Genomic DNA, 25750 nt, shown 5'->3' with positions numbered 1-25750 from the left:
GGAATTGGCTTGTTGCAGTTCTCCAGGTTTCTCTATAGAGAATAACGTTATACTGGCCTCGTTCACCTTGACAAAAAGTCAATCACCAAACTAAACAGTTTTATGGTCTTTCGTGTATAGGGAATGAAATGGGCCAAACCACATTTATTTTAAATTGGACAAATAAAACTACTCTGGAAATCAAAAATATACTTTCTCTGTGTTGGTATTTCCAAACACTTACCTTCCAAGCAAGGTAAAAGATTAACTAATTTAGGTATGCTGTTTTAATAACTGAGGTAGCTTAGACTATATGTATCAGGGTGTGTCACATAAGTGCTACTGTAAAACTTAACTTTCTCCAGTTCTCTACCTGCAGAAAGGAAACCTCATATGCAATGCAATTCAGCTGCAGCTTTACAGTCAGAATACCTGAGGTGCAGCCGCTGTCCCTCATGCTTCAGTATTATTCTCTAAGCAATAAATAGTGTAGAGCAGGTGAGAGCACAGACTAATATCTGTACTTTAGACTGTTCTCTGGAATGGGTCGCAATAGGCTTCTTTTTTTTTTTTTTTTTTTTACTGTCTTACCTTCGGATTTCTAAAGTACTGATTTATCATCATTTATTTATAGGGAAAGTGTGGATTTTTCTACAAATCCTTAGCTTTGCTGCTTATGTCTCTGTGTATTCCAGCAGAAAGTATCTGGTGTAGCTATCACTTACAACCTGAACTGCTCCACTGATTTAACAATATTTTACAGCTAATAGTTTTTGATCTTTGGATTAATAAGCCATGTAGGCTACGATGCAAGGGCTTTAAATGTGCATATGTTTTCCATTTATTTCTCTTGCTCCCTACCTCTTGCTGTGTCCTAAAATCCCATGGTCCCATTCATGTACCATCCCATATGCTTTCTTTGCATTTGTTTGAGTCCATTTACCATAACCAGCTGTCTGCCTCATTTGAGCCACTCACTTTAATTGCCTCACTTTCCTCATTACTTCGGCAGTAGTGTGCTCACTGGTCTCCTCCTCCCTATCCCTCTTTCCCTTTTTGTCCTCACGCTGTGTTCTTTGTGCTCTTCACTCATTGCAACTGCCTGCCTACTAGTTGTCTCAGCTTTAGTCCTGGGTTGCTTGCTGGTTATAATTGCCTCTTTAGCTGCCATTTTCTTAGCCTCCATCTCTCCTGCTCTGTATCTTGCTCTTTCATTTAAGCTGTGAAACTATAACAATCTCCCTTGTTTGCTAGTTTACTTTGGCGCTAGAATTCACACCAGTTTTTATACCGTCTTTGCTCTTTGCCCTCAAAGCTTTCTCCAGCTCACTGGCAATTATCCCTTGTTGTGCCAGCAGTACCTTCCACAAGCTTTTTACTTTCTACCTTACTTTCCTCTTTGCCCTCTTTGCCTCAGTGCTGTTTGAATTGCCATATCATCTAAGTTCTCCCTTAACTTTCCATCTCTTCCATCTTAATGTCCCTTCTTATCAATCTTTTTTTTTTTTTTTCTGACTCAAAAGCCATTTCTCTCCATCTCCTAGCTCTAGCTTCTACAAAGCTTTTGTTGCCTTTCTAACTCTTTGCCCTCATGGGTTTCTGGGTTTCTCTTTAATTCTCTTGCCAGCCATTAATGGCCTTTAGTCCATCACAATCCTGCTCACTGAATTTCTCTTATTGCCTTCCTCTCTGTCCCCTTGGCCTCTATGCTGGCTTGCTTACTATAACTGTCTCTAAATTTCTTTAGTGGCAAGAACTTACCGAGAGTCTTCTTAAGTAATAGGCTCAAGTCAGATTTGTGGAGCCCCATAGAGAATGTTTCTTGGGTCTTTGTAACGCTGCTGAACCTGAAATAAACTGCCAAGATCTTTTCTCATAGCATTTTGCCTGTCTACTCCCCAGTCCCCACGACTTTCACCTAAAACCCATTTTTATCTCCTTTTCTTTTTCCTTACCATTTCACATTTTATTGCCCTCACCTACCTCTCTGTGCCTCTGTCGTGTTGCTCTCCATTACCTCTGCCAGTCTACCGTTTCTCTCATTCCTCTCTCCTCTTTCTTTCAAGTCTGCTCCCTTCTCCTACTTCCTTTTCTTCATTATTCCTTTCCTTTGTCAGGCAATTCCACAATTTTCTCAGTCTCTTCTTTCCTTCTTGTGTTCTACATGTCCCTCTCGCATGTCGTCCATATTTTAATCCTGAGTTTATCCCTTGCTCCTCATTTCCTATTTTCCTCTGCAGTCATCCTGTATCTGTGCTCCCTTGCAGACCTATCAGTAGGGTGAAGCTATTTAAACCTCACACTTACTCTTCACATGGAGCTGCTTTCAAAACACCAGAGAAAAGAGGGAATTGAAGAGCAGAGGGAGATAAGTGGGAGAAATGCAAAGGAAAGTCTCACAAAGTTTACATTAAATCCAGGGTGAATCTGCTCAGTAAAGTGACCTGTGTTTGTAAAGAGCAGCAGATATTGTATTATTATCTCCTGCCTCTATTTACTTGCTAAGACATTTACTGTGCACCACTTTGACTGTTGCTTCTTAAGCTAACATAAAAGCAATATCACAAGAGCAGGGGCTTGAATAGACTTTAGCTTTTACTCTTTCAGTGGCTCACAAAAAAAAAAAAAATGGAAGTTTCGAGCCACTTACCATTTGCAAGAGCTTTTTTTGGTTTTAATTCAAATCTCAACTGATATTGTAAATGATGCAACAGTGCTCTTCCTTTCTTCTGCAGGTCTGGTGGTAAGAGAAGCCAGTATAGAAATAACACGGCAGCAAGTGGAAGAGCTGTTTGGTCCCGAAGATTACTGGTGTCAGTGTGTGGCCTGGAGCTCTGCTGGAACCACCAAAAGTCGCAAGGCGCATGTCCGCATTGCATGTGAGTACCATAAAGTCCCTGCGAGGTGTTTACACTTGAGTACGCATACTGTCTAAAGGTGTGGGTGAGTGCTTGGTGGGTGACACTTGTACGTGAAAACAGGCAGCATCGTAAATAAACACAAATTCCGGCTTTCTGCTTCCTAAGTGAAAGACACACACAGAGACAATCATACATGCACAGGCGCAGTTATCGCCTCCACTCCGCCGGCTCCAGTCTCATGAAAGGAGCCTTGTGTGAAAGACAGCAGACTTTAGAGAATGGGGAAGGCTGACAGAGGAAGATTATGAGGAGCTTATAGAATGCAAGTAGAGTGTGTGAATTATTAAAACACTCAATCATACAAGAGCACGAGTACAGACGTGTGCACACATACATATTTAATCAGATGAACATACACTATAATGATTACCCCACATGCACACACATGTTGACATCGACAGTCTGCTACAAATAACTTCCACTTTTTAATCAAGAGTGGCTCTCAAGAAGAAGAAAAAACACACATATAAATACATACAGCAGTTGGTAAAATATGTATTGCACATTAGACTTTTAGTAACAGGAAGTGCAGTTAAACAGAAAACACTTCTTTAGCAGATACTTACTTTTGTGTTCTCAGTTTCAACTAACAATCACTGTTGGTGCTAACCTCTAACAAATACATTGTGCTTCCTGTGACAGCTTCACAATAAAAGCCACCTTGTATTTCACCAGTCGAGTGCTTGTAATGTGAACCGACAGCAGTAGGAGATATTTGCATTAGCCATAACTTGATAGACCCCCGGAAAGAAAAATAAGTGAACAATAAGGTGACAAAGTTACAAACACTAACACTGAATTACACACATTGCTTCATGTAAAATCCTTGTGTATAAGTAGGCAACTTGAATGTTGTGTGAAAATGGTGCCACTAAAAATGAAAAAATCGAATATAGAGAGGATATTACAGAACTTACTGAATGGGCATTGCTGAAAAATTAATAGAAATAATAAATGGCATCAAAAGCTAGGTTTTATGTAATAAAATTTAAGGACTATGACTCCGCCTGTATGTTTGGTTTTCTTTTCATGTGTACTGGCACATTACTGTCATGACGTATAAAGTTTTAACTAGCAAAACTCACAAAGAGAAAAGACTCAGGGAAAAACCTGCTGTACTTGGGCAGAACCTTCAAAATTGTTTTACACTGAATGATATATTGTGAGGTACTTTTCTAAGCAGAAACTTACAGTAGCTCTATAACTTTAGTCTGCCATCAGTAGCTTCCTGTTATGGTCTGGTGAAGAATTTAATAAGACAACTGGGAGTCTGACTATAAGGTCACCAAAAGAACACAGGCAGAACACAGGCCAGACTAAACCCAAGCAGACTCAATGTCACTCGAGCAGTGATCACATGGGGAAATCATTTCAGGATTGTTAGACCCCAGCAACTGTCCAGGGGGAAGAAAAGGTTGGATCCTGTTGTGAAAGACGTTCACTTGACAGCTCTGCAGCGACCCAGTAGCAAGGGAGTTGAGATGTCTGATAGAAAACCTAAACCTCACCTAAAACGCCTTGTTTGTTCTTTTAACATAAGCCTCATTTAACAGAATGGATTGTTTCTTAAAGGCTCCTTTCACTGGCTTGAGAATTGGTCCCACAACCGTAGCTTTCCAAGCATCAATGCTCTGGTCACTTCAGCCATATAAGACAACTGGGACTTGTCTGAGTGCTCAGGTTATTGAAAGGTCAGGCAAAAAAAGAAATACCTATAACAAATCCGACCCCACCTCTGCTGTTTACCTGGCTTACGCCGCCAGTGTGGCTGTGCTTGAGTGAATTCTTAAAAAGGCAACTGGGGGCTTTGATAGAGTCCATTCAGCAGACACACACTACAAACTGCACACATCCTCGCATGTAGTACTTTAACAGACAATATCACTCTAACAGACACCCACCCTGGAAAACTTGTTTTCCCTGGTTGATCTTATTGGTGCTGCAGAAGGAAATCCATCATGTTGACCCCTTGTTTTCCACTTCAGGTTATTTTATTTGGCTGTAAATGTGTCTTGCATTTTCTCGTTTGCAGGGCTTGGCTGCCTGGTTTATTTATTTACTTACTGACATGCATTTATTTATTTAATTTAGCATAGTAGGTTTATACACTGTAAACACTACGCTGTATCATATGGTAGATTTAACCTGTACCAGATTATTTAAATATATTAAATATACAATAGTGCATTTGTAGAAAAAAACTGAAAATTCAAGCTCATACAATATGAAATGCAGTGTATGATCACAGTCGTGTCGCAGTTCAACAGCAACATATTTCCCTACTAATTTGGCTTGTGAGCTTTAAAGACCATTTGAGCTTAGAACAGAGTATTGCTTTGCTATGCGAGTGTTTTTCTGTCTGTCAGCAGAGAGGGAGAGTGACACAGTCAGAAATATCCCTCTAAGCTCCGCTAACAACATCCTCGAATGGAATGGGCCCTCCTTCGGGTGCAATGAATGCTGGGTAATGTGCTGCTTTTGGCCAACGTTCCGGTCTGATACATGCTGAGAGACAGATGCAGGCAAGTGTACGTATATGCAGGCTTCTGAGATTCTCAGAGGCAAACAATAGTACAGAGATGCACACAGAGCACTGAAGGCCACATTGTTCAGTGACGTACCTTTTCCACATGGGTAGGTGACAACAGTACGAAGGTATGTCTGATTGGATGGATGGATGCGTGTGTGAGGAAGGGCCAACGTGTGTCTGCATCACTCTATGACTTTAAAGTGTCCCCGCCACCAATATCATCATGTGATACCAGCTTTTAGCACGTGCTGCCACATCAGTCACAGTGAGTCCAAGCTCACTGCACCTCAGTTTACACTTGCAGGAAACTTCCCGTCTTATCTATTTCTTTTCTCCCTTTACTGTGTTATTTGTTTCTTTGTCTGCCTCAGTCTGATTCATTAGTGTATAATTTACACTTTAAACTGCTAGAATGCACCACAGATCCTCTACCTCTGTTCCAGCTGCGTATAATAACTTTAATAATTATAATAACTAAATCACATAGAAGCTAAAAATAATTCTGTGTCTGGTATGATTTTCATATTTTGGACCTTCCAAGGGCTACCCAGTCTTCTACATACGCTATGCTAAATCTACACAAATCATAAATCTACACTACAATTAAACCAAGAGTTCCACACTGTTTCAAAAGCAAACCAGCATGCTACCTATATTTATCATTTTCTTTCCTTTTCTCATGTATTTCATGAATGCAGTATATAGTATTTCACACACGTAAGACCTCTGATGGAGGTTAGGTAGAAGGATGGTGATGGAGGATACCTTTAAGAGGGCATGATGGGCCAATAGATATCAGGGAGGAGAGAGATGATAGAAATCCAGCCCCTCTTTTACTTTACTCTCTTTCTCTTCAAATCTCTCTCAGTTTTCCTTTTTTTCCCATATAGTGTCTATTTTCCATCTGACTTTGTCCGTCCCTCCGTCCTTCACATTCTCTGTCTCTGTTATAACAGTGATTTTTCCCTTAACTAGATCTGATTACACTCGCCCCCTCTTGCGATAACCTTTTACTTCAAATCGACCCAACCTTCTGACCTACCCTGCTTTCGGCTCCTATTTGGATCTACTGTTGTGATTAAAATGCTTCCTGGCAGCTAGAGCTTGCTGAGCAAAGTGTCTTTTCTACAGCACCGTGCAATAGCAATTCAGCATTTCTTTCTTGCATACCCATCTCCTCGTCCCACTCATTTTCTTATTTCCCCTCCCATTATATCCTCCTCTTCTAGTTGTTTGCTCACCATGCTTATTGTTTCATTGTCACTGCGTCTTTCTCATTCTCCGGCATCTTCAGGCTGTTTTAATAACTGGAATTAACACTTCAAGGCAGTAAGTAAATACGCATTTTGTAGCTGGATAATGGCAATCAGTGTTGTGGCTGTAAAAGTGTCAAGCACACAGTCAGAGATATTAAATCTCAGAGTCATTTGTTGGTCTTTTGCAGCAGGGCACTTTAGCTGAGTTATGGGTGGTTCAGGCAGCTTAATTCAAGTTTATAAAGCAGGTGTGACAAACACAGACACACATTCCCACACTCTCACTCATGCACAGCATTGCAGGCACGTAAGCGAAACACAGACACGTACATACACACAAATGTGCATGCAGTGTCAGTCATGCTCTTTGGCCCTGTATCTATCAGGTCAAGTCTTTTCTCCTTCAGCGGATTAACAATATGTCAAGGTCACACGCACACACACACACACACACACACACACACACACACACACACACACACACACAGACACAAATACGCACACACACACACACACGCACACACACATGTTCACATAAACACCCAGACACAGACAAATTTCAAATGATGGCAATTTGTTCTGCCACCTTCCACTGAGACATGTGTGTGCATAGCAATCAGGAGTCCAGACACACTGGGACGCAGCAGCCCCGGCAGCTACTTGTGTCAACTGGAAAATGTCTGTTAGTGAATTTTGTCTGTTTTGTTTGTGATGCAAATGTCTCAGCTGCATGTATTTAGGTTTTCCTTCAATCATGGATGAATTACACCAAGGAAAACACGGCTCGACAGTGATTTCTTGTGTTAGATTTTAAGCATTTTAAGCAAAACCAAAACTCTTCCACACTCATTAAGGCTTAAACCTGCACGTGGCTTACAACATTAGACCCAGTCATTTGTAAACCAGCAACTGGAAACAACTGCAATGAGTTAGCCCGCCTGTCTGGTATGAAACTTGCTCAGCAGCTCATAAACCAAATTGCTGCAACAACCACAGCTCAAATGACATTTGACCCTTTTTGGCATGAAATGGCATGCAGTAGCAGTTTTATTATTGAATATGCAAATCAGTATAGATATGAACCAAAAAGACTGTGCTGTTTATCCGTCTGCAGTCACCCTGACATTGAGTGGAAAACCTTCAGTGCTTTTTCTCTGGATGACATCATCAAGAGAGTCTTGGTTTCTGGCTTTTAGAGAGACGTCATGGTGGCCACAAACACTGAATAAACATTTTTATAGTGAGAACCCATAGAGAGTGTGTGCGTGCGTGCGTGCGTGCGCGCGCGTGTGCGCGCGTGTGTGTGTGTGTTAATGTGTGCGTATATGTGGTTATGATGCCTCACCATTGCTGTAAGCCACTGAGATTTTTCCCAGATGTCACAGGCTGCTGTAGTGTACTCTTATGTGTTAAAGTGGTAAGCCACAGTGTTGAGTTTAGTGACACTTAAGTCACTTTCTAAATGCCAAGTGTGTGAAAAAACACATATACATGTATATCAATCCATATTACTGTTTGTTTGTACTGTTTATTATCAACATTGTCTTTAGAGAGACATAAATGATTCATGGAGCAGCTGATGCATCTCCCTAAAACCAGATGCAGTGTACAAGTCAAAGGTTAAAACAAAAAAGAAAAGAAATAAAATTGAGTTGTTAAACAAAAGCGAGGTAATTTATTTTATAAATACATCATCTGAGCTTAGATATTTGAGATATTGTCTAAAGGTTGAAAGTGTAAATATCTTTTTAGATTAAATCTTTTGGTACTTAAGAGCGCTGGTACTTTAGAGTGTGCTCTATTTGAAAAGTGCCTTGAGATAACATCTGTTGTGGTTTGGTGCTATGTAAATAAAAATTGAGAAATTGAATATTGTTTTTCACAGAAAGTTGCACACAACTCATAAGTTTCTGTTTTTGCCAAACCTAATTTGCCAATTCTAATTTATATTAAAGTAACAAAGATATTTGACTGACCATCGTGAAAAGTAAGTGAAACAGTAATTAGAATAGTTGCATGCCTCCTTTGTTATTTACTGTTTAGTGTACAGGCACTTGAGCCATTTTCCATCCTTAATGAGTAATTTTACAAACTATGATCCAGAGGAAGTGTCTCACTCCAGAGTGCCAAAGCTGTGTCAGCGAATCAAGTTGTTTACTTGACTGTGGATGGAAAGACCTCATCTGATGTCTGGAGCTGATCACAGGTTGTGAAGTGCTGAAATGACAGGGTGGAGAGTTCAGTGAAAGAACTGGTCTAAGTGGAAAGAGACTCCCCAAAGTCACTTAGAGAAAATGACTCCTTCTGTAACTACACTGAAAATGACTCTGACACTTGAGGTCACAGTCTAGGTTCATTTCTCTCATTTTTTTTTGCTATTTTTGCATTGAAGACGCCCGTATGAAGCAGACCATACTAACACTAAATTCTCTTTGGCTTTGGGCCATGCACCGTTGTCAAGACTTTTATTTCATCGAGACAAAAGCAGAAAGCAAAACAGTTTCACCTCATCATTATAATATACTTAGCTGATACGGGAGAAACTATTTCATTGTTTACAACTTTGATTTTTATCATTTAATATAAATGTGTTTTAATTACGAATCCATTTACATTTACATATCCTTATTGAATATTATCTTACCCTCTTGTGTGCTTTATCACTTACATCACTTTGTTTGTTTTCTAAGCCAGAGCTCTGATTGTTTCCATTGCATACTATCATGTAGGAAACTTACTGTCCAAATTATCCTCTCTTAGACTAGAGGAGAGCACTCCCCTCGCTATTTTTCTTCCTGAGCATCTCACCTTGCTCTTTATTGCTTGAGCAACTCCACCAGGGGAAACCGTTATGATTTGGCATGGGTAGCATGCAGGCAAATACACCCATTTTGGATAATTGCTCTGAAATGTGCTTATGTAGAGGTGCCTGAGGCAACAAACTAACCACAAACATAATAACAATTTTAGTTGAGCAGTGGAAGAAGTTTTAGACGGGGGAGGAAGGAGGTGGAGAGAGACACAGAAGGAGTGAGACGATGAGGCAGAGAGAATGAGAAGGGTTTATGCAAGAAGAGGTCATGAATAGATGCTTACACCGCTTTACTGTATATATAAAGGAGTTCAAACTGAAGAACACTTTACAAGGTTGCCCTCTGTACTTTTCAACCCTGTTGTAATTCTAAAAACTTGTTTAGTGAATTTATCTTTGCTTTTGTTATATTTATGAATCTGGATAGTGTTATCTGCAGTTTGGGAGTGAAGTGGGGTCAGTGAATTGATATGACACAGCTGTCCCTCCTCTCCTGTGCACATATTTCCCCTGGGCACATATTTGCACACATGCACAAAAACACACACACACACACACACACACACACACCTTCCATTGAGGTGAATTCGTGGTCCCCTGGTGTCGTGAAAACAATGTCACATTCCCTCTTTTTCTCTCAAACACACACACTGCACTCTTGCCACAAACTGGTGAAATTTTGTCCGTCAGAGCCCCCCAGCTTAGCACTATGTGTGAGTGTGTGAGTGTGTGTGTGTGTGTGTGTGTGTGTGTGTGTGTGTGTGTGTGCGTGCGCGTGCGTGTGCGTGTGTTGTCTGCTCATCCCCCGAGCAGTTTGCTTTAATCTCCTTTAATTTCATTCTCAATCTTTATGGAAATCAACTCTCACAGCCAACTCCTCATTTCACTATCTCCCTCACTAATTAAGACCAGGAAATTGTTCCTGGAATTGGCTGGCATGAGAAAACTGTGTCTCATCCCTCAATCACTTCCTCATTCTCTGTCCTTGCATCTGTAGTTGTTTTTTCCACATTTGTGGTTACGTGTTTGTGTGTGTGTGTGTGTGTGTGTGTGTGTTTATCTGTCTGTCTGTCTGTCTGTCTGTCTGTCTGTTTTTCCATCCCCCTTGTGAGTATCTTACTATTTGTGTTGTGGTGGTTGTGTCTCTGTGTATGCATGTTGTGCCTGCTTGTTTGCCTCCATCTCCTGAGTGTATTTTCCTCGCTGTGACAGTATCTCTCTGTCTCCATCATTCTCTCTTTGTCCCTCCGTATCTGCCCATGTATGTGTGTCTCTCTGCGTTGTGTGGGTAGCCATGTGGTGGATTTAGGGCTAAAGCTTTGGGTGATTACTCCCATAATGAACCATCATGCTCTGTTCAGGCTGTCATCCCCCACAGGGATTGACTGTATTATGAAGTTATCATTCAGCCTCAGCAATACTTTGTGTCCTCACATAACTCTCTTAACCAATGCAGCTGTACACGTGGAATCTGATAATGAGTAGATTTATATTGCGTGACAGTAAACCTCATCATTTAGGTGGGAAGTTATTCTGGAGAATTTTGGGAATCTTAAAAGCTTTGTCAGTGGCGTATCACTACACAGCAGTTAGCATGATCATCTCGCATGGATTCAAGTGGCAGGCTGTGTCTTGCCTCTCATGTCTGTAGCTCATCTGCTGCTGGCTTTCAGCTCGCATACAGTAGTTCAACAATGACACACAAGCTGGCAAGAATGATTGACACTATGGTCCCAAATCTGTATTAGTTATCAATGACACATGCCAGGGGACATTAGCATGAAGTAGAAACTCCATGAACTCCCCTCTGTGCACAACTGGACAACATTTGACCTATGGGGTGTGTATTGTTGTTCAATAGATGATAAAGGATGCATGTGCATCACTGTGTAGAAAACACTTTACCACAATTGCAGATTTTCAGTATTCAGAAATGAAGAAACTTGTTGGAAACCAGTGAACTTACTTTTTAGATATTAATCTGTATATTAATCTCCATTTTCTTGCATTTCCTGATTTTTTTTTTATTAATTGATTAATTTTTTGCTTCATGACTCATGTTTATGGGTATTGTTAGCATATATGAAATTCCTGCTGTTTGCCTGTACAATTTGAAAGCCTCCTCATTATGGAAGCTTGTAATGTTAGCATGTATGAACTGTCTGCTATTTACCATCAAAATACAGTATACCAGCCACTGGGTATATGCCAGATGTCTCATGTTGTTTAGTGCAGATCTCAGATGCCTACAGTGTGTACAACAAACTGTGTCAATACAAAATCTGATAAGTATTGTTTATCAGTTAAAGGAGATTAGACACTACACACTTGTTTGTGACATTCAGTGTCACAGTGTCACATTGAAAGCATGTCAAACTGATCACCAAAGCATTGATCATAGTGCCTGACAAACCTCTCTTTATCAGCCATAAACACACAGTAACAGTGTGAGCTGTCTTGTAGTAAACAGATGTTTATTCCTCACCAGTTTCTGTGCAGAATTATCCACCAATTTATTGAAATCCATTTCATGCAAATATCTAATGATGCTCTCTGATCTAAATGGGATGTTTCCTCCTTGGGACATGCAATTTCCCATTGGGTTGTCCATCCCTTACATCTGTATGTGGGAATAGGGGAGAATTATTTATGGTTACACATTCATACTATTTGAAATTATGAAGTGAGCATATGTGCATTATTATTTAAAGGCTGGATTCAAACTTTTAATACTTACTGTAGCTAGACACATATTATCTCTTCCTTTTCTCTTACAGCTCACTGGTTTTGAGAGAGATAAAGCAGATAGACAGAGATGATACGAGGTGGATTCACTGACATGAACTTTTATTGAATGGTTTGATATTGAAAGTATGGTGGACATGAAAAAGACTTTAATAGGCAAAGACCAAGCAGGTGGTTTTGGTATTAAGAAAGAGTAAGGTGGTCCTGCTGTGTGTTGCCAACTTCTCCCTCCTTCTCCTCTCTCTTTCTGCTTCTCATCTTTCAACCCCCCAACTGCCATCCCAACTTCTACCCCCCCTCTTTTTACCTCTCCTTCTCTTTCCCTCTGCCACTTTCTATATGTGTAGGCCACTGTAAGGTGACTGTCCTGATAAAATACAGAGAGAGTGAGACAGACTCGACCGGTTCAGCATCAAAAAAACGCTCTGTCTAGTGAGTGCCTGTGTCTGTGTGTGTCCACAAATGGTGTACCACAGCTGACGGATAAGGTGATTAAGAGTACACCTGGGAACCAGAGGAGTAAAAGGACACAAGGATAACACACACACACGCTCTTCCTCTCTCTCTCTCTCTCTCGTACACACACACACACACACACACACACACACACACACACAGAGTGCCCTCCCATGAAAGTTTTCTGTATGGTTTTAAAAAACTAAAGGACAGAGGATTTGTCGTCCATGGTTGCAGCTGCCCTTCACAAACTAACAAAGTGACTCTCTAACTCTTCAAAGTGAAAAACTTCAGCATTTGTGCCAGATTCAATCAATATGTCCCCAAAACTAGAATAGTGCTGTTAATGCTTCCATACCTGCAAACCACGAGATATCACTGTTAAATACCCACATCACTTTTCAGCTATGTAGCCAGTGTTATGCACCATGGTCACCTGCTGACATTAAATTCAGGATATTTGACACAAACACACATGTGTGTCCGTTCACACATCTGTTCACATGTGTATGAAAACATTTTTCTGTTTCTACATGCAGTCATAAATACTCACACAGATGTATTACTGTATTACTGTATTACTGAATGCATAGATACAAAAGGGCAATTTACAGATCCTTCCAGGGATTATTATCATTTGTACTTTTCTCTTGCTTATATGTTCTTCTATAGAAATCCATTACACTTTCTGATCAGCACCATAAATAAAGTCACCTGTTAAATCATGCAACACTGCCACCCCTCTCAAGTTACAGTTTGTTTTATACTCTTTTTTTCTGTTGCAGTCTAATTATTTTAACATGTGTTTAGCTCAGTGCCAATATAGCCATACATACATACAGTATACTGTAAGACGGCAGAGTAGGCGGGTTCACAGAAAAGCAGTGATTTATGTTTTTAACTCTATCCACAACATGAAATCAGTCAAGCTAGAGAAGGACAAAGTTCTGAAAAACAGAACGATAAAGACGATTACAGTGTCAGGGGTAAAACTAGACAGAAGGAGATTGTCAGAAAGTTTATAGTGTAGTGAAAGAAACTCACTCAGAAAGTTACAGAAAAAGACACCAATATAAACAGCTGTTTATTATTGGGGTTGTTGCCCCTTTTGAAGCTCTCCCAAATGAATACAGTTCAGTCTCTTGTGTCAAACTATGTGGGGGGAAAGTGGCAGTGAGAGAGACAAAGATGCAGAGAAAAATATATTCAGCGCAATGATCAGTTAAACAAAACTGTCCTTCATCCGTCCATTCATCCATCCACCCACAAGGATTTTTGTACTTTCATTCACATCATTTGATGCCTTTTCTCCGTCCCCTTGTGTTTTGTCTTTCCGTCCTCTGTTGTTCTTATTTAAATGTCTGGCTAATTGTCTTTAAGTCTGCTACTGTGAGCAATTTTTCCTCAAAATGAAAACAGCTGAGCCCTCTCTGAAACATTCAGTGAAAGAAATGGCGGTGCATTCCATGCTGCTTTGTAATGCTGTCATTTATCACAGCATGTGGACCATTAGTGTGAATCATTTATTGTCTTTGGCCTGCTTGAGATCCCCGAACTCTGGCAAGTCTATATGGAATGAAAGCAAGGTTAAATATTGTGCATAGTGATTGAGGGGCAAGCATGCAACAAAGCTGCCTGTGTTTAGTGTGTGAAGCAGCTAAAGCACTTAATACCTTGATCAGCTGTGTGTGTGCGTGTACGTGTGCGTGCGCCTGTGTGCATGCGTACCCCAGTGTGAGCATTAGCTGAGTCTAAGAATATACAGCTAAGTGTTTTTCCTTGTTGTGTACATCTCTAAAGTGACAGGAGCGGGAGAAGTCAACATATGCATGGCTGACTTCAACCACAACTCCGTAATTACTGTGTGATTGTTGCCGTGGAAATGAGGTAATGAGGCTGGTTTACAATGACATGGCAGCATCTCCAAAATGGTCTCCCTAACTGCTAAATCATAGGATGTCTTGCAAAATGGCCACCTCTGCTTTCTATTGAGACTCTTTCTCTTTTGATATAATTAGTGGCTTCGCTGCTGTGTGTTATGTAACAGTACAACGTCATTACTATGAAGAATACCTCAACAACTGTGTTTTAAAAACAGAAATAATGTTATCATACTTGACTTCTGTCTGAAAATCAAGCAAGCAGATGCATTTCCAAAACTGCCAAAAAAAAAACAAAAAAAAACTGTCACACGCTCTCTGGTTCACATTATAACCTTCTTTATTGCAGTTATTCAGCTTCTTGTCTTTCTTTGTCTCCTCAGACCTGAAGAAGTCATTCGAACAGGAACCCTTGGGAAAGGAAGTATCTCTGGAGCAGGAAGTGCTGCTACAGTGTCGCCCTCCAGAGGGCATACCAGCTGCTGAGGTATGTGCAACATTATCGTTAACCTCCACCTGAGGTAAATACAAAGTAAGATGTGAGATGAGGAGGGAGGACTGCCGGAGCTGAACGAGGGAGTGACAGAGGAGACGCGATGGCAAAATAAAGACAACAGGAGATGTTAAAAAACAAAATATAAAAATAGAAATCATCAAGTGGAAATAACTTCAAAGTGCCACAGAAAAAATCTTGACACTCTCTGAAATTGCCTGGAACTGTGAATGACAGACAGCGGAACAGAGCAGTTTGGTGGGCGCATGCACATTTTTACAGTCTGCAGTCAGTGGTTGAAGGTTGTGCTGAATAAAAATGTATCCTGACTCTTTTGTTAAATAGCCTTTTGTTTGTTTGTTTATTTTCTTTTAACTAAAAGCTGATCAGACGCAATATCTAAAAACTAAAATAATTTTGACCTAATTACTGTAGCAAATTTAAATTACGGAACCTTGATACAAGCAAGGCCAGTGTTAAATGGAAAACTAATTAAAGATTGGCATAAACTAATTTAATTTGTCTTATTTTTAAATATTTTCTGAGGTGTTTTCAGAAACATAAGTCATTGTTTTACAGTGCGCATCAACATTTGTATTGAATTGTCACAGGGTCCTGAATCCTGTTTTGACTGGCTGTTGCTTGAAGAGCTCTGCCGCACTGAGGCAACATTGATCGAAAGATACAAAGTTTAAACTTAGACTTAAATGTCCCCAGTGAGCCAATTTGAGTTGCAGCACAAGTTACATGAAGAAATTTCAGCGACTGCAGAGGGTTTAACCTACATTCCTATGTTATTTCCAATGCTCTCTCTCCTACTGTACCTGAGCTTTGCTGAAAATAATGAGCATAATTAATGAAAGTAGATTTCCTGCTTCCCTTCAAAGGACTGAAAAATAGTTATGTTCCTTTTCAATAGCAAACATACACATATTGTTGAAAACTGAACTGATGTGTGAATACAGTTGCAGTTAAAGAGGAAACAAGAAAGAGGTGATCGCAATTGGTTAACTTGACTTGAGGGGGAAATTACACTTGCACATATGACATAAGTATTACAGTGAGCACAGCAGTGTTTTTGCCATTTAAGCAGTAAGTTCACTGCCTTGCCCAAAGTCAGAGATTGCTACCCATGCTAGTAATTTGAACAGGTGTGAATTTAAGTATGTACATGTGAATAAAAGTGTGGTAAACACATTCTCACACTACCACACCACTATTCTCCTTGATGTACGATAATATTTTATGCCTCAAGTACATTGTCAGCACATTGACGTGTTATTCACTCATCAAACACGTTGCACAGTAAACATCCACTTTGGAAGAGCCACACATGTCACTTCCACTCCCCGAGGGCCTTAACTACTGTGAAGAATGTCATTTACAATTCAGATTGTTCTTTGCTGGTTTCATCTGGCTGCGTTCCCACCTGAATGGATAAAAAGACATAATTTCATTTAGTTGGTCACTGGGGAAGAGCAGCACCGCACTTGGAGAGAGGGCTGCGCTACCGGATAAGGAGTCTCTGAATCAGGTTTCGCTCCTCGGGGTTTGATAGTCGTTTTCAATTGCACCTAAGTACACAGCTCCCCTGAGAGAGAGGGGGGAGAGCGAAAGTGAAGGAGAGGCGGCGAGGGAGGCACTCAGACAGACCAGCATACAAAGTGAGGGAGAGTGCGTGTGGGGGAAATGGCAGTGACGAAGGTGGAGCAGATAGAGAATGAGACAGAAGGAGGAGTGGTAGGGAATAACAGAGATCTTGCTCTTTCACTTCTACAAAACGCTAATTCTTCTTTTGAGGGAAGTAAAGCAAATAAATATGTTGAATTGTGACATCAGTTCAACAGTAGGAGCTGCAGAGACTTAAACACACAAACATGGAGTCTCTTGAATTGCTCATTACTCCTCCTGCCTTATCTATTTTCTTACTGCATTTTATTGTGACACCTGTTTGAACACAGCACATTAACACACACAGGTATGCTCATAAACAACATACACACACACACACACACACACACACACACACACACACACACACACACACACACACACACACTATAACACACAGACACTCAGAGCTATTTTTCCACTCTGTTCAATTTGCTACCTTTTCCATTCCTCTCTCCTGTCATAATGGGATCTCAGGGCAAATGGATTGGTCTGTCTGCCCTGTCTGCTGAAGCTGATTAGAGGGATTTAGGTTTAAAACCTGCTGATGACCTCAGGTTGTAGCCCTGAATATTTTTTTTTATTTTATTTTTTTGTCTCTTCTGACTTTCTATTCCTTTGTTCTTATCATGCCCATTCTCTATTTCATCGTTCCTCCTTGTTTTGCTAGCTCTTACACACACACACACACACACACACACACACACACACACACACATACACACACACACACACACACACACCTTTTTTATTTTTCTTTTGATTGACAGCTCTCCTTGTTGCTGTCCTGTGACCTCCCTAAAAACGTTCTAATATTAGTGGTAGCGGTTACCGTGTCGACCAGTTGATGACTGTTGTAAAGTTGACAGTGTGATAGGGTCGGTGCCCTGATATGTGACACCCACATCGTAATGCCCAGCTGGCATCACGTGGCTGTCAACATGCCGCTCCAAAGCCTTTACTCTCCAAACACACACACACACACACACACACACACACACACCCACACCCAAACACATACACATTTTACTTTCATATACATCTAACATCTGTATAACATACACATGGCAACCTACGCACAGATGGTTCTCCATACATTTACAAAGATACATTTGCAGATGCAGCCTACACACACAGACACACACACACACTAAAGCATGACAAGAGGTACACTACGGGACAGATTAGCCAAGGATCATTTTAACGGCTGCACAACTGTTAGCCTTGAGAGGCTGGGGTCAAACCAATTCGACATTGCAAGGAAAATGTGGAGACACCAACCAATTCACCATTATTTCCTTTTCTCGTTCCTTTGACAGTGCTGCTCTTGTCATCAGTCAACTTCCTCCACCTACATGTTTTTTTTTTTCTCTCTTTCAATATAAAGCTCATGAGAGACACAATTTGAGGCATTGTGAAATCCTGTAGAAACATCTAAATCTCTTTTTAGACCGTGATAGAAAAGCTTTAAAAGCTGATGGAAGGCTATTGGATTCAGCAGGGGAGGGTTCAGCAGTTCAACAGGAAAGAGTTTATGGACACAGGCAGTGAATTCAGAGAACTTGCAGTAAGTGCAGCCCCTCACTTTCAATGACAAGCATTTGTAGTTTGATCCATTTTAATGTGTATTAGCCTAGTTTTTGGGGGGTTTTTTGCAAACTTTTTATAATTATGAAGTACTTTTGTGGCCCAAGGTCGTCCACACTAGTCAAGATGGTGGAATCACCCATTGAAATTAAGAAACTTGACTTAGTTCTGAGTCCACTTGATTGTGTATTTTTTCCTACACATGTTGGGAGGTTCATTGCGACGTAGAGGCAGCAGTCTGACTGTAAAAATACATTTTAAATCTTGATATCCAAAGAGTAAGAGTGACCCCAGGGGCCAGGCAGAGCACAGTGGACTGCGCGTAACAGGTGGGGTTATGGATTTCTGTGTGTGTGTGTGTGTGTGTGTGTGTGCGTGTGCGTGTGTGTTGTGTAACTCTGGGTGTCTATTTGAATATTTGTGTGTTTGCCTGTCTGCGTCTGTCTCTGTGTGTGAGTGATTACCCCAGCTGCAGTGAAATAAACACATCAGTGTGTGGTGACAGGCCCTCCGCGTGTGTATCCCTAACGTACACACACATACACACACAAACATGCACAAAGTCAGACAGTAACAGGATATGTGTCTGGAGCCTGGTCAAGTTCCTGTCACATTCTTAACCACTCAATCCACACCCTAAATTAGTGCAAGTTATTCACTTGGATAATGGCTTATGATCAACCTATATATTATCTGTGTGAGTGAAGTCTTTCATTTCAGAAGATAAATTATAAGTAAAGTCAGAGACCTACAGTTTTCTAGAGAGGTTCAATATATGTACATCACAATAAATGAACAATAACATTTCATTGCTTTTGCAACAGGGTGTCGTCGGGGGATTGTCCTTCATATATGAGATTTGGATTCAAGCTCCGAGCTTCATATCAGCCAGCATTTCCTGACATTTGGCCTGTTTAAGTGTCCTTGAGCAAGATACACATCCAGCTGCCAGCTCCAAGGTTGCTGTTACATAGCTCACCATAGGCAGCAGTCTAAAAGAGATGTTTGCCCTCAGGCAGAGCATGCATACTCACATACATGGTGCACAAATGTGTGTGTATGTGAGTCCAGGAGACACAGTCTTTCTCCTTTCACCTCTTTCTCTCCCCCCCTTTCTCTCTCTCTCTCTCTCTCTCTCTCTCACACACACACACAAACACACACACACACACACACACACACACACACATGGTCTCTAACCTCTCCTGCAGTGACCAAAGATGTCATTTTTTATGAATGGCTTTCTAAGTTAACCAGTATTGAATAAGTCTAGACATTTGCATTTGTGTAATTACCCGTGTGTGTATGTATTTGTGTGTGTGTGTGTGTGTGTGTGTGTGTGTGTGTGTGTGTGTGTGTGTGTGTGTGTGCGTGTGCATGGGCGTGTCTCAGTGTGTGATGGAAATCATCACAGACTTTTCTGTCAGAAGGAATCAGTGATGTGGTGTGGCCAAAACGCTAACGGCTTCCTCACTCTCACACTCATACAGTATACTGTACACTACCACACACACAGACACACACACACACACACACACACAAACAGTACATTTCGGTCCCCGCAGTCACTATTGTTAATGTGTCATATGATGACGTTTACCAGCAGAATCTGTCTGGAGGTTATAGTATTGGTGCCAGTGGAGAGCCTTAAATGGACAGTGAGGATGACAGTGCGAATTAAAGTGACAAAAAAGACATGCTGTCTTTCAGTGTCCAGAGATAGAAGCACAACTATTGTATTCCTTTAGTTTTAAACTGGAGCTCATTGTCCCTCTGTGCCTCAGAAACGTATTTGTCAAATACCACAGGATAAACTCTTAAGTTCTGAATATACCCGAAATCCATCTTTTATCTAGTGAAATAAATATCTGCGAGGCTCGTGGACAGTATGAATGGCTTTTTTTTTTTGGATTTCCTTGTGTATCTGAATAAAAAGAATTGAATGAACATGTAGGGATAGAGAAGGTCTATAGATAGAATGTGTAATGTCAAATAAAGCATGAGATCTTTCCTTAGCTTTACAAAATGTTGTGACCACAGCACCAGAAGGATTAAAGCCATTTTCATCCTGGCCCTTCCTCAGAGAAACACATGTGTATGTAGCGTGTGTACCTGTGTGTTTATGTGTGTGTGTGTGAGTGTGTGTGTGTGTGTGTGTGTGTGTGTATGTGCACAAAACAATTTTATGTAATGCTGCTTCCCCAATAGATCCTTACCTTAATCCTCTTTGAGCTAGGATAGTAAGCCCCACGGCTCATCTCCCATCACATTTTACCTTTATCCTCAACCTCTGTCAGAAATCATCACCGTAATCCACAGATTAGTCAGCAATCTCTTTTTTATTCCTACTGCCTAGGTGAATTATTGAAATGGTGTTAAGATTATTAAAATGCTGTTGCGATGGTCTATCTACTGCAGAGTAATTTACAAATGGGACAGATGAGGAGAAGCAGCTTTTGTGTTGTTTTGGTTGTAAATGTATTGTGGTTGCACATAGGAGATGTAGACAGGGATTATGATCATTATCTAATGATGATTGTACACAGACACATGGATGGACACACACATAAACACACATACAGTATGCTTTATCTCCTTTGAGTCATTCACTTCTCATACCGGATAGCAGTGCAGTCTTTTATAACTACTTTGTATTTTCAAAGAGATAGTGTCACACTTCCATACACACACGAGGAGAGGATGGACAAAAATATATACATCCAGTGTAAGCTGTGATTTTAGGAGCCTTGGGAGGCTGTTCATCCAGTGATAAGCCATGTCAGTAAATTCAAGCATTAGTCAGATCCCTCTCCAAAGCCAGCAGACTGTGCAGAACTGCATCCGAAATGTGAATTTTCCATTGCAGAACCTCAGCAGCAGCTATCAGATTTCCTCACTATTTTATTCTGTTGACCTCTGTGTGTGTGTGTGTCTTTATACAGTCATAAAATCAGCGTATCTGTTGCTCGTTTTCTCAGTTCAGTACCATACGGTTCCAGTCGCTGCTTCTGTCTAGACTGAGACTCAAATATATTTTGTTTGCAAAATATTTGCACAAAGCATACTGAAAATCATTCTTTTTTTATTTCTCTGTGCCTTTCTTCATTTTTTCATGTATAATGCTGATTTCAGAGTGCATGCAATGTTTGCAAATTATATCTGGAACTGCTTTTTATAAAAACACTACACCCATATCTTAGCTTTCTCACACAGGGGGAAGAGTTTTGGTATTTCAGCCCTCACAGTGACTGTAACTGTAAACGCTTAGGGGACATTCAACCATCATCAAGGCCGTTTAAGGAAACTTTCAATCAAAATTGAAAGAGGGAAGCATCTAATTACATATAGTTGCCCTGTGTTTTGTTTCTTAACTGATGACTCAACCTGTATTATTTCCTTCCCTCCTCAGAGATGACAGGAAGTGTGCAGACCAGTGATCATATGTAGTTTTAGTTGTCTGTGGTCTGAGGTTTGAGTCTTTTTGAAATGAGGGCTTTGTTCTTTGGGTGTGCGGCATGGAGAGGGGTTGAGTGGGTGCTTGACTCAGAAGTATGAGGGTAGGAGATAATGAAGGTGTTTCTCTCCACACCTCCCAAATTAGGAGAGCCTCCTCTCTCCTCTCTCATTACCTATTCAAAGCCTCGCAAAAACTACAGGATATTCTGCCTTTGCAATTAACCCTTTTTTTTATGTCTTCCTGGCAGACATGGAAGGAGTTCCAAATGTGCTGGTGTTGAAATGCTGACCACTTTTTAAAAAAATTTTTTAGATTATTGTCTATTTGTTGACAATTTTCACTCATTTTCCGCTTCAATTTCTGTTTTTTCATTTTTTGTCACTTCCTTCTGTTGACTCTTCTCCCTCTCTGTCTTTTTTCACTTTCTCTTTCTGTCACTATCGCTGCCTCTCAGTCTTCTTCACGCCCCCTGTCTTTCTTGACACAGCTCTGAGACAAAGCTGTGGATTGATGGTGACATGACAGTGTAGAGTGTACTGCATTGTCAGGCAGCTACCCGCGCTGCCCTCGGCAGTCCTGACAGTGTTGTCATGGATGAATGGACACAGTGTTTTGACGCAGGGTGTGACAGTGTCAAATAACAAAACTCTGTTCTGTTCCGTCAACTTTTATACGTTGTTAGACCTTGTAAGTCTTTTAGGATCACAAAACATTTGTAAAGTTGTGCACAAAAGCCTGTAACATCTATAAAAGGTGTCTTTGTATTTCCATATATGTGTACTATAATAATACAAAAAACATATTAGAAACTCATTTATGAAACAATTTAGCACCTTGAAATTGTTCTCAGTCCTACTACTGGCAAGAGTTGTAATATAATTTTATATTCTTAACTACTACAGCAATTGGGACAGTAAATTCCTCATTTGGGACCAAGACTGAAAAAGTTTAATAAGGCAGGGCTTTGAATAATTGCTACCAATTAATTGCTTTTCACTTACATCACTATTCAGTTAAGTAGTCTTCAGTGAGTTACTAAAGGAGGTCATTGTCAGTGCAATTAATAGTTTTATAAATTTGACCGTGTTGATAACAGAACATTATCAGAGGATGATCGTCTCATCTTTGTGGAGCAGAGAATATGTAAATGATATGTGATCCTCTGCTGTCTGATTGTAAAACCCATCATTTCTATGATTCAGGCCTCTAACACTATGTAAGATGTGTTCGGTGGTATACAATCAAATATGAGTACGTTTCTGCTGAGTTGTATTAACCACAATACTGCTTACACCCTGGAATTGTATTGAAACATTAGCTTATCAAACACTCTGCCAAGAAGCACTTGGTGCTATTGATGCTTTGCTGATTTCAGAAGCATAATTCTTTCAAAGGTAGACGGCTGTATAGGCTACTTAAGTGTGACCTGGCAGAGGCCGATGTACAGCACTTAGAGATAAAGATGCGCCTGTAGTTCAGTAGGGAGCCATAAAGAGAGAATATGCGGCTCATGATGGCGTCTGCTGTCCGTTTGGAAGTAAAAATTGTCAAATCACTGCCGCAGTTTGATGCACAGCTACGTAAAATTGTGTGTTCAAAGATGCAGTATTGGCCAGTGCTGGTTAGTGAATCTTGTTAATTTCCATGCCTGATCACATTCAGCTTCATATAGTAAAATATCTGCGTTTGTTCATATAAACTCTTCAAACATTTGCATGTAGCAAAAGGAAGTGCTAGCAGCTGGTTGTCAAGCTCACTCACCAAAAAGACCAACTCTGCAGAAATACAATTTCTTTAATTGATTTTTCCTACATTATCCACACAAGGTATGGATAAGGTTAGGCAACTAACATTCTTAGATAAATATCATTGTCATGATTTAAATATTTTAAAAACGATCATCTCTTGTGTCAAAATCAAGTGCACTACACACCCCGTCATCACCTCAACCTCTGTCCTCTTACTACATAAAATTTCCTGCATTTGCACTGAAATTTGGCATTGGACATAAATCATGTACTGCAGAATTTACCAGTCTGAATGGAATTCAAACGGGGCTGTTGTTTAGAATAAAAAACTTCCCAGCAGAGGTACGCCTACTACCTCTTTATGTTTTCTGTGTGTCCATTTTGTTTGTTTACCATACACACCTTATACTTTACACTATACATCCTTCAACAAAATGATACACTAACAAACAGGGAGGTCTCCAATAGTTCGGCTGACCCAGCTAATAAAGCAAAGCTGATTTTGTTATTGGGTGGTTTTAATAACACTGGAGAGCTGGAGAGTCAATTAAAAAGGATTAGCATGCCCCCAATCAGCTCAGAGCCTCTTCATGCTTTAATGATTATGGAGTGTCATCAGCACTCCTACACTGTGGAGTGAATCAGTTTTGACACACACACTCACACACTCACACACACACACACACACACACACACACACACACACACACACACACACACACACATTAAAACTAAACATGCCCATATATACCTTTACACATACACAACTATGTGTTATAAAAGTACTGACTTACAACATATTTTGTATATGCATGCATGCATTCACATACACATTTTATTTTTATTTTGTAACTTGATTCAGTTCATGTAGAATCCAATTTGTTGGGGTCGTGTGCATAACCTCAAGAAATTGGGAATTGTTTACTGTAATTACAGTACATACACAATAAATGTCTGCACAGGGAAAAATGAAGCAAAGGTAGATGGTGCAACCTGCCAGAAAAGCATTCACTCCCGGATGAGTCAGACATTACAGGTGTTCTTAGGTCATAATGCTAAAACACTTAAATTCTCTATAGCAGTCTGTGTCCTGTGGTGTCTTTTTGTGCACTCTCCCATCGCTCTCATTTTATCCCCACCATTACGTTCTTCTTTATTTCTTTCCCTTTGTCTCTGCCACTTTGCCTCTCTCTCTCTCTCTCTCTCTCTCTCTCTCTCACTCACTTTCTCTCTTTCTTCACCTTTCTTTCCCTCGTCCTCTCTCCGTCTTCTGTTGTTGCCATTAGTGATGTTAAAGTACTTAGTGAACTGGAGGGTTCAGCAGGAAAGGCAAAATACATCACTGTCCAGAGAAATAAAGAAAGCACCAGAGACACAGATACAGAGGGCTTCAACACTCTCACCGCACTGACCCGTAACCATGCACAGGGCTGTTCTATAATTTAACAACCTGTCAATCATTTCAACACTGGCTCACAGCAAACCAGGAAAGTCAGTCAGGCAACACACTACTTTTAAAGACTTAAAGAAACTCAATAATTTTTATTAGGGGTGTAGAAGTCGTAGTGTAATCGCCAAAATTGTCTCAGTATTTTGAAATGGGGAGTTTATTAGAGATATGGTGAGACGATCCACTTCTGTTTTTCGTTCATTCAAATAATTGTCGGGAATATGAATTAGAATCGGCGAAGAAATATCAATAGTTATGCATTATACTTTAATAAATCAACCACTTGACAGTTCTGTGTTTGCATAATCTGACAGCTTGCATCAGTGTCACCAGATTTTATCTAGCTCTCGTGAAGTGTGTGTGCTGTGAAATACCTCCGCAGCAAATATTGCCACGTGACATTCTGGGCTTGCAGATTAGACAACAAAAAGTACAGCATGCTATATTAAAGAGAGGAGAACAAGTTTAATCTTTTCATTTCCTCACTTTCAGTCCCTCTACCACAAGCAGAAAGAGTTTCCCTTTTGAACTGTTCCTCTGTGATATTTGAGGTGTTGATTCTGATTCCAGCTGTTACTGGGTCAGCGTCTGTTTGGGGAAATGTTCCCCTGACGTGTCTGAGCTGTTGAGTGGATTTGGATGTTTTTCGTCTTGCCTCTTCCTCTAATGATTTGAGCCCAGGGTCTCATTTCAGCTTTCCGTCCCCTAACACTCTCACCCAAAACTGTCATCTCTGTAACCCCCACCCCCCCCAAACCCCCCACC

The 25750-nt window shown here is 40.5% G+C and overlaps 1 protein-coding gene across 2 annotated transcripts in view; it reads left to right on the top strand.

Annotated features, from left to right (window-relative positions):
- The window catches only part of LOC111652908 (netrin receptor UNC5C-like), a 180187-nt gene that overhangs the window by 99072 nt on the left and 55365 nt on the right, over positions 1-25750 (top strand). For both annotated transcript variants that reach the window (XM_087173210.1, XM_023403301.2), the window contains exons 3-4: positions 2715-2858; positions 14963-15066. In XM_087173210.1, the coding sequence (XP_087029336.1) occupies positions 2715-2858; positions 14963-15066 (248 nt within the window). The remainder of the gene's footprint in view (positions 1-2714; positions 2859-14962; positions 15067-25750) is intronic.

Source organism: Seriola lalandi, unplaced genomic scaffold (genome assembly GCF_002814215.2).
Source record: "Seriola lalandi dorsalis isolate HSWRI2012SDOR001 ecotype SW California unplaced genomic scaffold, Sedor1 jcf7180002054110, whole genome shotgun sequence".
NCBI classification, from domain to species: domain Eukaryota; kingdom Metazoa; phylum Chordata; class Actinopteri; order Carangiformes; family Carangidae; genus Seriola; species Seriola lalandi.
The sequence above is the reverse complement of the archived record's forward strand: the minus strand, read 5'-3'. Positions and strand labels throughout refer to the sequence as shown.